This window comes from Hypoxylon trugodes (assembly GCF_022578975.1).
Source record: "Hypoxylon trugodes strain CBS 135444 unplaced genomic scaffold F4822scaffold_2, whole genome shotgun sequence".
Classification (NCBI taxonomy): domain Eukaryota; kingdom Fungi; phylum Ascomycota; class Sordariomycetes; order Xylariales; family Hypoxylaceae; genus Hypoxylon; species Hypoxylon trugodes.
The window spans coordinates 1035483-1050726 of NW_026250017.1; the positions used below are offsets into that span (position 1 = coordinate 1035483).

Below are 15244 nucleotides of genomic sequence, written 5' to 3' on the forward strand. Positions count from 1 at the left end.
CCTGCTTTGGGTAGTGTTGTGCAGAGATCAACGAACCTATACCTTGGAAGATCGTCACTCCTCAAATAACGCGCGGCGACTCAACCCAGCTACAAGACATGACAAGTTGTCCTTTCAACTGTGGTGTCTCCCGACAGGCGAAACCTTTCCATAGCACCAAGACATCCTCACATCCTAATACGGCATTCTGTATCAAGACGTGGGACATGCTGTCGCTGTACGCCTGGGTAAGCATTTCGTAAGCTTCTTGTTACCCATAAACCACCATCGAAGTTCATTGAACTTCATATCTTCTCAACATCTTCTCGAGCATGTGCTGCCTACCCCGCAGAGGCGTAGGTCACTCGCCTCAGTACGTGGCCGTATTCAGATGAAGAGGCTTTGTGGCTGTCGGACAGCTACATATGTCCGCGGTTGCGCCGTGGGAGATCTAAGTCGCACTCTATAACTCTAGATTAACTTGTGCTCATCAGTGGCAGTAGGTAATAAATATACGTGCCTAACGCATGAATGAGCAGGGAAGACAATTCCCACCGGTATGAAGTGCAGAACAGGCATTCTGCCAGACGCGGAGTTTATGTACCCCTCTTAAATACCGTCGGAAAGTTTACTAGCGAGCTGTCAGGAAGCCGTTTAGCATGAATGGAACAGGCACGACATACCTACACGACCTTCTCATGAATTAGGTATACATATGCGCGAATACTACATGAGTTCTAGTCCGGTACTCGTGAACAATAGGATATCTACATGAGCTTATCGAGAAGTGCCTACTCAGGTTCTTGCATGTGGAAAAGCGTAGCTTAATCAATCCCAAGCTCTGGTAAGAAGACGTAGATGGACAAGATAGCCGACGTTGAACACGGGGGACGAACCTTCTCGTCTGCTGCGATGTTACTGTTACTATACTATGAAATCATGCTCGTGTGTATAGGTCGTCTTACCTGCCCAACTTATGCTAATTTATATTTGATATCAACTATGTATACGATTAGCTATACTCACTTCCCATCTTACGCTTGGGATATAGACTGGTAAGTTCTACACAACATGCAGTTATATTGAGTAATACAGACTATCGCACGGCGATTTTATTCGTCCATAGTAAACCTTCTCGCTTACGTTAATATACCTTTCCTCGTGGGCTTAATGTTTACTACAATTGTCTCCATACTCGGTTGGCTTGACAGCTCACTATTCGGCTGGGTTTTAAAGTTGCGTCCACTTACACAGCCCACCCGTGAACCAGACAATACGAGCGTCGTAGTTACTGTGGTAGCCACGACATCGGTAGGTTGTAGGCATCGGCTTATACTCAAGACTGATATGTAACTCGTGATGAACTTGGTTGTTGACCTGCATGAAGACCTGCGTACTCATCTTCTGATCCACCAGACAACCTTATACGCTAATTAAGGTCGCCCCTTCAAAACATATTTTATTATACGGTACCTCCTACACGCTATTAGAAGTTAAGATGAAGCGAGTGTCCAAGGGTTAGCCTGCTTGGTGGCAGCATGACAACGTATTTCTAGGTAAGCGTGGAGAAATACCTAGGCAAACACAACTTGAGGCTATCGGCTACGATACACCACCGCAGCCGCTACCACGGTTATGGCTTGCCATATTTCATAAGACTCGAAGTTAACCGAGCAGAATAACTACATGATGGAGTGCCGCGGCATGGTTCTATGGTTCTCGCTGAAACCTTACACAGTTGATGTCTACGAGATGTATTCAGCGTAATTAACTAACTTCGTCGGAAGAGCAAGACTATCTCCTGTTAGACTAATGTTCCGTTAATGGCCCTGGACCGGATGACGTCTCGTAAGATTCGTTTGTACCCCTATAATCATCATTCTAGAGTGGACTGTAGTGGAAGACGCGAAAATATTATAATTTCCGTAATCTTTTCTAATAGGGTTCAGTGGTGCTGGATTTTAGGCCTATAGGCATCAGTATATGGACTCGGTGATCCTTTCGATGCCCTATATACTACAAATGTAAATAGCGACTCTGAGCGTATGGACAAGAGTTTAACCGACCCTCATGATAAATCGCCAGAAACGACTGCCTTAGTACAGCGCATGGTACGCATGGTTATAAGAGTTTCTTCCTGGTCGAAGACTGTAAAATGAATTGGTCATCTGATTGTATTCCCTGTTTTATTTACACGGCTATCATAAAAATATTTCAAACCCCCATTTCTCTCAAGTATCTCACGAAGCCGGCGCATTGGCTTGGGCTTGTGCTGAGGGCGGGTCGATAGCCTTTCCTAGCGGTGGTTGGCCGCGATCTCTTAGAATAGGGTAGTGGGCGTAGATCTGTGTCGTCCGTAGGTGGACGGGAATCTGGTTCTTGGGGGTATCGGGGATAGTCTTCTCAAGTTTCTATTCACTCATATTAGCTACAAAACCCCCTCAAACGAGAAGGTCAAGGGGGCATACTAGGTTGTCGAATACGCATTTGTTTAATTTCCACTCGTCCTTCCGGCACTGCCATAGCTGGTGGTTGTTGTTGTCTAGGCATTGCCAGTGCTTGCGGAACTCATCCAGGCAGGATTTGTTGATATCGTCGATCACACTAGCGGCGCATCGGGTCACCCTACGACCTTCCTTCAAACAGTCGAACTCGCCGTTGGCATTGTTCTCAGTTTTGCATTGCATGAAGTCATCGTTGTAGGGACGGCACCGGGCACCGATAAAGAAAGAGGCAGATAGTAAAGGCGCGGAGGTAGCGCCGACTTCCTTAACTGCGGGGATTGAGTCGGGGAGAGGGGTGGTATCGTAGAGAACGTGGGAGTTGAATCTGTGAATCGGGTCAGCGATGGTGCTCGTGAGATCCGGAATTGGCTCATAAGTGAAGTTCCGGAGTAGGCCAATTGGTTTCTTATTGATTAAAATGTAGACAGTTAAACATACTGAGGTTTCCGGGCCGCCATGGCTGTTATGTGGACGAGGTTCCCCTCGAAATGTCGCGATGTTATTCGTATGGATTATATAAATTAAAGCAAGCTTCGGAAATGGAGCAGTTGGAAAGTAACCCGAGATAGATTCAAGGTTAGCAAATTGGAAATGCTGATTGGTTCTAGCCACATATGGCTGAATTTAGATATATTGGTGGGGTGCTAGTGTCTACCGAGCCAATCAACTTGCTAGTAGGTAACTCTGTGTGACAGGTCTAAGCTTTGAGCCACTGTTCTTTTTCTAAGGCTGGGCCATGGAGCTAATTGGAGATCTGAAGCTAGGATTTATTTGTTTGCTGCGATGGAATTTATATCCGTAGTCGTCCAGCAACGCGAATACATGTAAACACCACCACGCCAGTGAAGTGGATAAGGGACAGAGATACTCAGAATCGAAAGGAAATAATTATTTCCGTATCCAATATATCCGACAAAATTTAATTTTTTCACCACATCACCCTCAAAGAAGACTATCGACATGAGCTGATACCCGACACAAACATTCTTTCAATCTACTATTCCGAACGCGACTCGCACTCCCGCGACACATTTCTCGATCAAACCACCTTTCCTCCCGAAACCTCGTCGCCATCGCCACCCCCTTCAACTTAATTAAACCCCATATCATTCGTCGAAATGTCGATTTTTAGTAGAGCACAACAATCGCCCTTCGGAGGCGGCCAAAGTGTCCTTGGCCAGTCCACCAGTACTCCTAGCTTATTTAACCAAGCTGCGAACCAGACACAAACGCCAAATCAGCAGCCGCAACAGCAACAACAACAACAACAACAACCGAGTGGGTTTGGAAGCATACTCGGCCAACCGCAGCAGCAGCAGCAACCCCAACAACAGCAGAACAATGCCTTTGGTGGGAGTATTCTGGGTCAGTCGCAGGCGCAACAACAGCAACAGCCACAGCAGCAGTCTGGTTTTCTTAATGCGAGCCAGGCACAAGCACGCTCCAGCTTGATCTGGGAACCAGGTCGAGAGTCATTAAGTAAGTCAACTATAATCTGACCCCAGCTCGCGCCCATCAAGCTAACCATTACCCTAATATTAGTCCACAAACCCGTTACCGAACAGATCGAGGGTATGCTCGCAAAATGGCATCCCGAACACCCCAGCACCGTCTTCAAGTACTACTTCTACAACAAGGTCGACCAAGCGCGCGTCCCGTTCTACCAACCCTCTCCCGCCGAAGATCCACGGGAATGGGAACAAGCCGTCCACGATAAGCCAGGCCCTGGTTATATGCCGGCCTTCGCTACTGGATTCAAGGCTGTTAGTGAACGACTCATGATGCAGAAGCAGGCTCTCGGTAACTTCCGTCAGGCGCTACATGCTATCAACTCGAGTCTGGACGCGATCCTCTCCCAACACGACCTAGAGACTACGGTGCGAACTGCGAATGCCCGACGGAAGCATGCGATTTTGAGACAGAGATGTCTTGCGCTTGCTACTAAGGTGCAGGTTCTACGTAATAGGGGTTATTCCTTGGATAAGGAGGAAGATGAATTGAAGACGAAGTTGGAGACTCTTGATCGGACGGTAACGGATCCGGCTCTGAGTGCAAGGACGGAGGAGCTGTGGAGTCGGTTGATTATGTTGAGGGGATATGCGGATAGTCTGCAGAACGAGATCAATACTCGGGGAGCAGAGGTTCAGGAGGGTATAGGAGAGGAGAATGAAGCGCAAGCTAAGGAGGTAGGTAATTCATCATGGTTTCTACGAGTAATACAGCTAACGTATGGAATTCTAGATCTTGGACAAGTTCGACAAGCAACTACAATCACTCACAGCCTCAGTTAAGCAGGTTCAGAAGGACTACGAGGAATGGATCGAGGCAAACCCACCTCCGAAGAAGTAAATCTTGGTAGTACGAAAGGGGGGAAATAATGCAACCGAGAAAGCCGTAATATCAGGATGAGATGACGCCTTAATGGGAACGGACTTCAGGATTGTGTCAGAAACTTTCAGGTGGCATGTCATCCATAGGGAGGAGCTCGGTGTAGGAACCGCATAAAAAGCTCGGCGTTAAGGGATATCTGCTTCTGATATTAGACAACAGCATTCTGAGTCGCCTTTTTTTACTTTCTGAATACCCTCATAAACCCGGATGGCCAATTCTCATGCGCTGCACTCTTCAAATTTGGGGTGGCCTTTGTGATATGCGGTTTGGTTGTAATTCTTTATATTCGTGAGGGAAGATGGAAGTCCATAGTTGACTAGACTTCATGCCTTATATAAAGATGCAACAAACCCAGTCCACCCTCTCCATCTATATATACACATTGGGGACGCCGCGTTGGAACATGCCTAACGCATCATTCATAAATGCAAAGACCGACCCTCCTTAAGATAAGTCGGATGTAATATGTTCTTGTGGCAGCGTATTCCCCGCTTCATATATCCCCTACGTCCCATTACGCGAAGACGTATGTATTTCCCATCTCGTAGTCGTACAGAAGGCACGCGCCCACCAAGGTAATTTAGAATATGCTAGATACGGCATCGACGGCGAAGGGAGCTAGACAATAGCTTGTTAATGAGGTGTTCGAAAACGACAATGCGATTCGGGGCTGAAGCGTACCAAAGTAGAGAGCAACAGCCGCAGCGAGGAACTGTTGGACGGTGAATGCAGCTTCGGCCTCGTGCTGTTCGAGCTCCTCCTTGGAGAACTGGGGCGGTGCGACTGATAAATATTGTTAGCTGTCTACTGCATTACGATATAACATAATAGAATTTGCTTTTTTGCTTACATCCTCCAAACATTTTGTCTTAGAATAATTGTCAAATTTTGGCGTTGCGGGGGACTCTGAATAGCGAGGTACGGAGTAGTACTAATTGACGATGCCACCACCGTAATTTTACATTAATTTTTTTCTTTATCCTTTATCGGTGACGACTGACAAGCAGCTGAAAAGAAAGAAAGCTCTCCACTCGCACGGCCCCGTTTTGAGCCGCTTAATAAACTATAACCCTTGTACGTATCCACCTATCTTGGAGCCATTTGGCTGGTTAGTTTCTTTATCGATATTATCGATAAGCGGCGCTCCAAAGCCGAAACCTTGGAACCCTGGAACCCCGGCCATTTTCTCTCTTTGTATTACATAAACTTGCAGCGTGTATCGTCCCATTCCAAAAAAGCACCTGCAGCAAATCTATCTATCGTTATGTACCGTGCCTATCACACCGCTGGGTTTTTATGTAGGTAGGTGGAGCCCCGCCACTACAGATTGCCTGATTGTAGTTTAAATCTGGGAGGTACATAGGAATTACTCGACAAAAAAAGATTAGAATTAAAAAAAAGTAAAAGTCCGAAGCGAAACGCTATCGGACTACGGTATATGTACCTCTTGCCCTCCGGAAAGAACCGGAACTTTGTTATCTTTACCATATTATGTGCTAAAAGGTACCAATTCGTTAGACCGATGACGGCGGTTTCCCTTCTAGTTTTAGAAAGGTCCACGGGTAATAAATATTAGATATCGCAGGTGTAATGGAGTTTGTATTTGATCTAATTGTCTACCGTACTTAGGTAATCGCCTGATTGCTTCCTCGGTTTCTACTTTGCCGCTTCTCTTTAGTACCCTTGGTACATGTCTCGGTAGTAAAATCGTTCTTCGGAGTAGAATTTCGCTTTTCTTTCATTGTTACTTATTACTTATCTCACATCTTTTTTTCAATTGGCTCTTTTAAAGCTTACCTAGCTATAGATAGTTATCCATTGATAGCAGTATGACTGCATGAGCTTAGATATTACCCTTAAGCTCCTTCTTCTGCTCTAGGTATTTGGCGCAGCGATTTGTGAGTTGAGAGGAACAAAAAAATAATCCATTGAAAATGGCCTCCTTCGCAAGAGCTATACCCCGCCGATTAGGGCAAACAGCAGCTCAGTTACGAGTTTCCTCTTCGCTGAGTTCTCGGCTACAACGTCAAGCTCCTTGGGTATGCCATCGATGCGCTTATAAAGCTGTAGCTACAGCTACAGGTACACAGCAAAGGTCTCTCACAACCATTGATCGAGCAGATGCGGCGAAAAGTGCCGACAAAGCCCAGTATGCTGATTTGGACACTTTCCCCCGTCGCCACATCGGCCCCGATGAAGCTGATACAGCTGAGATGCTTAAAGCTTTATCGCCGCCCCTCGAGAACCTAGATGAGTTTGTTAGGCAAGTCATTCCGCCAAACATCTTGTCCAAGAGAAGACTCGATATCCCTCCACATGATGGAGCGCAGAGCGAATCGAGTTTAATGGCAAAAGTGAAGGAGTATCAGTCCAATATCATTGTGAAAAAGAGTTTTCTTGGTCAAGGATACTATGGAACTCATACGCCACCCGTTATCCAACGAAATGTGCTCGAGAACCCAGCTTGGTACACGAGTTACACTCCTTATCAGCCGGAAATCAGTCAAGGCCGCCTAGAGTCTTTACTGAACTTCCAGACGATGATTACAGACCTTACAGCGCTACCCATAGCCAATGCTAGTCTTCTAGATGAGGGTACCGCTGCCTCCGAAGCTATGACTCTCTCGATGAATACGTTGTCATCTTCCAGAGCTAAGAGAGAAGGCAAGACGTTCGTTGTCTCCACTTCTTTACACCCACAGACGATCTCTGTCCTACGTGGTCGTGCAGATGGTTTCGGCATCAAAATTTTGGAGTTAGACCTCACAAAGACTGAAGCCCGCGCCGAAATCGAAAATATAGGCGAAGATCTAGTTGGTGTTATGGTTCAATACCCCGACACCTATGGCCACGTCGATAACTACGAACCCCTCGCTGAGTTGGTACACAAGCAGGGCGCTCTTCTTAGTGTTGCGACGGATCTCCTAGCTCTAACCATGCTCAAGCCTCCCGGAGAATGGGGCGCCGACATTGCGTTTGGAAGCGCGCAAAGATTCGGTGTACCGATGGGATTCGGGGGCCCCCATGCTGCGTTTTTTGCTGTCCAGGAGAAGCACAAGAGAAAAATGCCTGGACGATTGGTCGGCCTTTCTAAAGATCGATTGGGTGGCAAAGCGTACCGATTGGCCCTGCAAACTCGAGAACAGCATATCCGAAGAGAAAAGGCGACTAGTAACGTTTGTACGTCGCAGGCATTGCTAGCGAACATGAATGCCCTATACGCGATTTACCACGGCCCCGAAGGTCTCAAAGCGATTGCTGAACGTGTCGTCCGCGGCGCAAGAGTTGTGCAAGCTATTGCCGAAGAGCATAGATTCGCTACACAGAAGAGTAAATGGTCTAATGACGGTGGTGTTATTTTCGACACAGTTATCATTGACGTTGGATCTAATGAAAATCAGAGCCATTGCGTGAGGGTAGCACACAAGCATGGGATGTACGTCCGTCAAATTGGCGAACAGCAAATTAGTATCTCAGCCGACGAGACAACATCACTTGATGACCTAGTCAAGGTCTTCCAGGTGTTTGCGACGACCGTTGATGATTCTAAGGTATACCCCTATGATGTCGCCGAGGGCTACGTTCAACAGATACTTCGGAAACAGGCCGATTCCTTGGACATTCCCGAAGCTTTCCGACGAACATCAAGCTACTTGACACATCCTGTCTTCAATTCGCACCATTCCGAAACGGAGTTGTTGCGATACATCTACCTTTTGCAGTCTAAGGACCTCTCACTTGTTCATTCCATGATTCCGCTTGGCTCGTGCACCATGAAGCTTAATGGAACCACCGAGATGTCACTCATTACCCTTCCTGAATTTTCTCAGATCCACCCGCATACCCCACCGATGATGGTTCCAGGGTATAATAACCTTCTGGAGATGTTCAGGGAGCAATTACGTAATATCACTGGAATGGATGCTGTCTCTCTTCAGCCTAACTCAGGAGCTCAAGGCGAATTTGCTGGACTGCGAGCGATTCGAGGATATCATGAGGCGCGCGGGAATGGCGGAAAGAAACGGGATATTTGCTTGATCCCGGTTTCTGCCCACGGTACTAACCCTGCCTCTGCTTCTATGGCTGGTATGCGAGTAGTGCCAATTAAGTGCGATACGACTACCGGTAACCTCGATTTGGCAGATCTTGAGGCTAAGTGCAAAAAACACCAAGATGAGCTCGGAGCTATTATGGTCACTTATCCTAGCACCTTCGGTGTATTTGAGCCCGAGATCAAGAAGGTTTGCCAGATTGTTCACGATCATGGTGGATTGGTCTACATGGATGGCGCGAACATGAATGCCCAGATTGGTCTTTGCTCTCCAGGAGAGATTGGCGCTGATGTGTGCCATCTTAACCTTCATAAGACTTTCTGCATTCCCCATGGTGGAGGTGGCCCTGGTGTCGGACCCATTTGCGTTAAGCAACGTCTTCAACCCTTCCTACCTCGTGATCCCAACCCCGCGGCGAAGGCGACTAGCGGTGGTTACGCAGTGAGCAGCGCGAATAACGGTAGCGCTAGCATCAACCTCATTAGCTGGGCTTACAACACGCTTATGGGCTCTGATGGCCTCACTCACGCCACTAAGATCACACTTCTCAACGCCAACTACATTCTCTCTCGCTTAAAGCCCCACTACCAGATCCTGTACGTGAACGAGCACGGGCGATGTGCGCACGAGTTCATTCTAGACGCCCGACCCTTCGGTAAATCCGCCGGTATCGAGGCTATCGATATCGCCAAGCGTCTACAAGACTATGGTTTCCACGCCCCAACCATGAGCTGGCCTGTCGCAAACACTCTGATGATTGAACCGACGGAGAGTGAGAGCAAGGAAGAGCTTGACCGCTTCATTGATGCGCTAATTAGCATCCGTGAAGAAATCTGTGAGATTGAAGAGGGTAAGACGCCACGTGAAGGTAATGTCCTGAAGATGGCACCGCACACCATGCAGGACCTGATCGCAGGTGATGGTGGCGAAGGAGGCAAGTGGGAGAGAGTCTACTCGCGTGAGAAGGCGGCGTACCCGCTGCCTTGGCTCAGGGAGAAGAAGTTCTGGCCTACCGTCACCAGGATAGATGACAGTAAGTTCCTCACTCTTAACATCTATTTTAATTTGGAAAGGAGATGCTAATTAATGCTCAGCTTACGGCGATCTGAATCTTTTCTGCACGTGCCCTCCGGTTGAGGACACCACCTAATGAGACTAAAACCCTTTGCATTATTTCCGGCGCAGCGATGGATATATCCAATTTTCAACATTATGGAAGGTAAAGGCGTACCGGATACACTAATTGGTGTTCTTCAACAACTACATTATCATCATAGAGCAAGAGCTGCATAGAGTTTCACCAACTCTTCTAGAGAGCAAAGGCGTTAGAGGGTACCATTCAACAATATGGATGATGGTTACTGTATATGGTGGGACATATGATGCCATTTCGGCGATATATTCAACTACATAAAACTCGGGATTGACCTCTGGCCCCCTTAACTGGGCTAGATGGCTGGGTAGTGGTGTATTTACTTGACCTATGGATAGGTTTGGAGGAAAATATGGCGATGAATTTATCGAAGACGTGTTGACTTCAGCTGATTTATATTTTTTTTATCGTAAGAATGGTGTTTAACTGGGAATGAAAACCACGCCTCACAGTCTGGACGGCCCTATTCACCCAATCGATCGCACTCTTCAGGGCATAGTCTAAACATAATAGCTGGATACATCGCCGGTGCCGGTTCCGCCGCAAGTTTATAAATCCACCTCACCGCGCTTTCTGACCTACACCTCTTCGTCTCTACATCGACCATCATGACTAACTTCTCATCCTCAACCGTGAGTTCTCCATCTCCCCTTCTGTGCTGAGTCACCGCGGCCAAGTCGTAATAAGCACCGAGTCGATGTTTATCCCGTAAATCCACGATTTGTACGGGCGCATCGCCTAGTAATCCGAATAAACCGGTTAAGGAACCGGCGTGCAGGGACATGTGGATAGGGACTACGTGGATTACGACGAGCCACCATGGGCGTTGGGATAGGAGGAATGGGAGTTGGGGCCAGTCCTGTGTGCGGCCGACTAAGAGGAGGCCGAGGCTTAGGGAGGCTTGGTTTGGGGTCGTTTGTGTTGCGATGGATATGATGTGTCGTAGCGGGTTCCCGGCGCTTTGGTCGGATTCGTAGACGGGTTCGTGGTGGAGATGTACGACGTCGTGGTGGGGGTTGAGATGGATGGGTATGTCTTCTTCTGCTTCCCCGTTTATGTCGTGTCCCTGCCCTGTCGAAGGATGGGATTCATTGCAAGAGGAGTCTGGTTGGGTGGATAGATTGATACTCAAACTGGACTCGGAAGCGACGGTACGCGCTTCATGACATACCCCCGCGATTAGTGGAGGACGATTGTTCAGAACTGTGGTTTTAGCCAAAGTACATGGTGCCGGACGCTTGAAGTCGAAGATTGGATCTGGGTGGGGATGGTCCAGTTCGATGACTCGGTTTGGGAGACAGAAACGCCAGATCAGGAGGCGGAGTTCGGTGGGGAGGTTGGGGAAGAGGTGGAATGCGGGGTCTTGGGCTGTTGACATGGTGATATGGATGGGGATAAGGGTTGCTTTTTATTTGTTTGGATATGAAGGGTAGATGAAAGATAGTTATAGGTAGGTAGGTAAGGAGTTAGGGACGTAGATAGATAGATGTGCGGTGGGGTTGTAAGACCAACATCATTGGTCACCTGACCACCCTCATCTCACTCACCCTTTTTAATTGGCTAGCTCGTCCGTGAATTATTAAATTCCAACATCTTATATCGTAGTTTATAGACCAATTATTTCGCTAATTAAAGAGTAGCATACGTACATGCAACCTCGCCCTTATAAGTCTAAAGCTCGCTCGCAGCAACTGGCTGCATGAAGAGCTTTAACACGGCATCGCCGTTCGATAAGTATACATATCCATACTCACCCACATTATAATCCATCTCACCATCAAGTGCTTCCAGCCTGATGGGAACCTCCCCCCGGTCTCGTAACTTCCGCGCGTCATCAGGGTTTAACCATTCAATCGCGCAAGACAGTTTCTTCTGGAGCCTATCCGATACCCCTGCGGTCGGAGTCCCGGCGTACTCGATCTGTATCTCGATATTATCCGTAGAGTATAATGGAGAAGATTTCCCTATCCTAACGCCCTTAGATCGGACTTCACCGCGCTCGAGCCTCGGATTGCTGTTGACGGAGCTCAAGGTTTCGGATGATCCTGCGATACTTGGACATTCTGGCATATCGCTGATGGGTTCGCTGCTTCTTGAAGAAGTTTCCTCTAGTGGTACTTCTTCTGCTGGTGCGAGGGTTTCCTCGCTTTCTTCGTCGTCGGCGAGGGCGGATTCGTGTGACGATGGCTTCTCAGGGGTGGCCTCAGGGGTAACCTTAGACACAGCCTCGGGGACGGTAGCGGGGGTAGCAGCTACCTTTTGCACAACCTCTCGCAACTTCTCCCTCTTACTATCTGATAAAGGAAGTGAAACGGTTGATAACGTTGAGTCAGACAAGATCAACGTGAGTAAGTTACTCTCGTTCGGGGAAGGATACACAGTCCTCCCCTGCCTCACGAATAGCGTCTTCAGACTACTTTTCAACGCATCCTTGAGCCTCTTATTATATCCTCTCGCTAGAGTATCAAACTCAGGATTCGCGAGCGCAGGGAGGCGCCATTGGGGATATAGCTTCCCGTGAGACTTCGGCATGTGCATCTTCTCGTACATGAGAATGAACTCATTGCAAAGCCAACATGCATCCTTACTAGAACATATAACTCGAGGTAGCCTGTTCTGAGGTATATGGAGTTCGCAGTAGTAAATGAGCTGGATCTCAGCATGGACTTTCGCATCTTGGAGCGTCCTGAGTGCTTGCTCGGTAAATAGATTATCTGCTTTTTTCTGATTCATATGGCGGTTTGTCTGTTTTTCGCCTTTGTTCAACGAGCGGAATATATGCGTAAGGTTGTTCTCGTGCGTTTCTAGTCCTTCGATTGAAGAGACGGTAGTTTGAAGCTTGGGAGTATAATCATTGATCAACGCCCTCTCAAATGCTTTGTCGGGAAATTGGGCGATGATAATATGCATCTTTCGGGCTAGGGGAACCTTTTTAGCTATGCGATATAGGAATCTAGCCGACTCGCGGTATCTTGCGACTTTGCTTATCATATTTAGAAGGTGGCTTCTCAGAGTTGGAGCCATGTCATAGTTAGACATAGTATCGAATAGGGCACGTAGATCTCCGGCCTGCCGAAGGCGACGAATACCTTCGACTAATTCCTCTAATCGAGAATCTGTTTGATATTGGACCCATGAGTTTACGAGTTTCAGTAGCTCTCTTGCCCCCTTAACAAACTCAGTCGATACGGGCAGAAGTTCCGTCTTGACGCTACTCCGTTTGATGTGTCTGAAGTGATCTAACGCTATTGGAAGAACTTCTTTGATCGATTGCTTGCCACGATTTCGGACGAGACGTAAACGGTGGAGAATACGCCTCGAACACATGGCGACGATGGCTTTGAAGACATCATTCTCTACGTTGCAAGCGCCATCTAGTCAGGTATTAGCAATAGATATAAAGGGTGCGTGAGTTAAGACAAATGTCGTACGGTCTAGTTGCCCAAGGAGAGAGAAAATTCCCTCGAACCCCCTTTTTAACTCTAATAGGGTCCCCGCTCCACTACTCGAGTTGGCCTTATTTATAGCGAGCAAGGCGTTCAAATATGTCGCATTGGGACCTTCTTCGATACATACGGCTGGTATGCGATCGACGTCATCCTTTGGGTATGCGAGAAAAGCGAGCGTCCCGGCAAGGCTACGCTCTTTCTCGAAAGATAAGGTATAGCCTGCCGATCGGCTTTGAAGATCTGTTACTGTGTTGGAAGATGGTAGGACGGGAATATCATGAAGAAAGTGCAAGGCTGCGATACTCTCAGCACATATTATACCGGGGCCGTGGCGTGCTTTAGTTGTCATATCCGTGTTCAGGTTGGGTGTCGGGTCAACGTTTGAGGTGGTACCTAAGGATGTGCAAATGTTCGGATGTCATTTCTAGTCATATGCCCATTCATATTCTTGATAGGAGAGAAGTTATCAATCTAATTGTCTCAAGTCTACCATCAGTCAGATTCGGCGAACGGTAGCCTGCATGCTGTCACTTCTTCCCCTCTTCGACGTCGGACAAAGTCTCATGACGATTGGTCGCCTGATTGGTCGCTGTTGAGATGCATGCCTGTACATTGAACCATATTTTGAGCGCAAAAGAGATTGTTTGAACCGAATATACTAGGTTGAATTATGTATTGTGAGTTGTTACTGGTCATATATCGAGTTTATCAAAAGTCTGCTATTTCGATCGAAAACATCAAATTGCACCGCTATAGGGAACTTGTAGTGGCATATGAAATGAGATGAGATAAGATGGCGGAGCTGACGAAAGAAATAAGACAACCGTATGTCGCAATCGAAGGTGGGCGGGTAGAGGATCATGCCTAGCCGTAGCCTGCCTTATCATTCTTCACCGGTAGCGAATGATTTTGCTGTGTGACGTCGCTAAACAGATCAATAGGAGGTGACACTTAACTGCGGGGTATCATCAATTGTCATGGTGTCTTGGTGGCCTTACCTAAGACTCCCCTATATTCTTCCTGCTCTTCCTTTCATTACTGGGTCCTAAGATGCAAATTGATGCTTGATAAATTAGTGCTAGTATGAAAATATGGTCGTGAAGAAATGAATCGACGGCTGAAAACTCTCATCGAGGAAAGCTGGCCTTGGTCACTGTGGCCCGTGACCGCATCTTCAGCGCTTAGGGTTGCCCGCCATGGTCAGTCCAGGATATTACCGGACACGAACGTCGACAGACCGTTGGCTCAACGGCTACACGCAATGATCCGGAAATGGGCGGATGCTCTTGGAATTATTCTTATGACTAGGCGACGTAAGGTCCGAGCAAGAACGCCACTTCGTCATCCAATATGTAGACACGGCTCGCATCTAAATGTGGCTCTGGAGCTTGACTGAGAATCGTCCGTTCGGATGTTGCCCTAGGGTGCCATAGATGAGCACCTTTTTCTGCAATCCCTCTTCCGAAGCTAGGGTACTCGTCTCTCCAGCCACCCCTGAGTCCATCGTAAGATAGAAATTCATAGCTCAGGGATGAGGTCGTTGATAAATATATTCGAATTTAAGAAAATAAGAAGACGTTGAAAAAAAGCGTGCGACTAGGTTCACTAGAACAGTCCACATTCCGATGATCATGGTGATCTGCGATGAGCCGCACTGAGTAGTAGAACGATCAACATTTTGACAGCCCAAGGTTGTTGACGTATCGACGATCAATA

The 15244-nt window shown here is 47.5% G+C and overlaps 6 protein-coding genes across 6 annotated transcripts; 2 read left to right on the forward strand and 4 right to left on the reverse strand.

Moving 5' to 3' along the window:
- Positions 1-1761: 1761 nt before the first annotated feature.
- Positions 1762-3039, reverse strand: F4822DRAFT_389516 (NADH dehydrogenase, alpha subcomplex, subunit 8). Its single transcript, XM_051456969.1, has 3 exons — positions 2922-3039; positions 2448-2808; positions 1762-2390 (listed from the first exon to the last, which is right to left on the reverse strand). The coding sequence occupies exons 1-3, from the start codon at positions 2939-2941 to the stop codon at positions 2220-2222; spliced, it is 552 nt and encodes a 183-aa protein (XP_051317828.1). The 5' UTR covers positions 2942-3039; the 3' UTR covers positions 1762-2219.
- Positions 3040-3247: 208 nt separating this feature from the next.
- On the forward strand, positions 3248-5216 carry F4822DRAFT_114543 (nucleoporin complex subunit 54-domain-containing protein). Its single transcript, XM_051452511.1, has 3 exons — positions 3248-3962; positions 4026-4669; positions 4725-5216. Exons 1-3 carry the CDS (start codon positions 3602-3604, stop codon positions 4830-4832), a joined length of 1113 nt encoding a protein of 370 aa, XP_051317829.1. The 5' UTR covers positions 3248-3601; the 3' UTR covers positions 4833-5216.
- A 238-nt stretch (positions 5217-5454) lies between these two features.
- F4822DRAFT_425274 (mitochondrial outer membrane translocase complex, subunit Tom5) lies at positions 5455-5737 on the reverse strand (the record flags this gene model as incomplete). Its single annotated transcript, XM_051460305.1, has 3 exons — positions 5455-5492; positions 5556-5657; positions 5725-5737. The coding sequence occupies 3 exons, from the start codon at positions 5735-5737 to the stop codon at positions 5455-5457; spliced, it is 153 nt and encodes a 50-aa protein (XP_051317830.1).
- Positions 5738-6629: 892 nt separating this feature from the next.
- Positions 6630-10309, forward strand: F4822DRAFT_114562 (glycine dehydrogenase). Its single transcript, XM_051452513.1, has 2 exons — positions 6630-9959; positions 10021-10309. Exons 1-2 carry the CDS (start codon positions 6809-6811, stop codon positions 10074-10076), a joined length of 3207 nt encoding a protein of 1068 aa, XP_051317831.1. The 5' UTR covers positions 6630-6808; the 3' UTR covers positions 10077-10309.
- Positions 10310-11604, reverse strand: F4822DRAFT_114563 (uncharacterized protein). The gene has a single exon (XM_051452514.1). The coding sequence runs from the start codon at positions 11455-11457 to the stop codon at positions 10543-10545; it is 915 nt and encodes a 304-aa protein (XP_051317832.1). The 5' UTR covers positions 11458-11604; the 3' UTR covers positions 10310-10542.
- Positions 11604-14045, reverse strand: F4822DRAFT_114556 (uncharacterized protein). The gene is made up of 2 exons (XM_051452512.1): positions 13511-14045; positions 11604-13453 (listed from the first exon to the last, which is right to left on the reverse strand). Exons 1-2 carry the CDS (start codon positions 13875-13877, stop codon positions 11751-11753), a joined length of 2070 nt encoding a protein of 689 aa, XP_051317833.1. The 5' UTR covers positions 13878-14045; the 3' UTR covers positions 11604-11750.
- Between the last annotated feature and the right edge of the window lie 1199 nt (positions 14046-15244).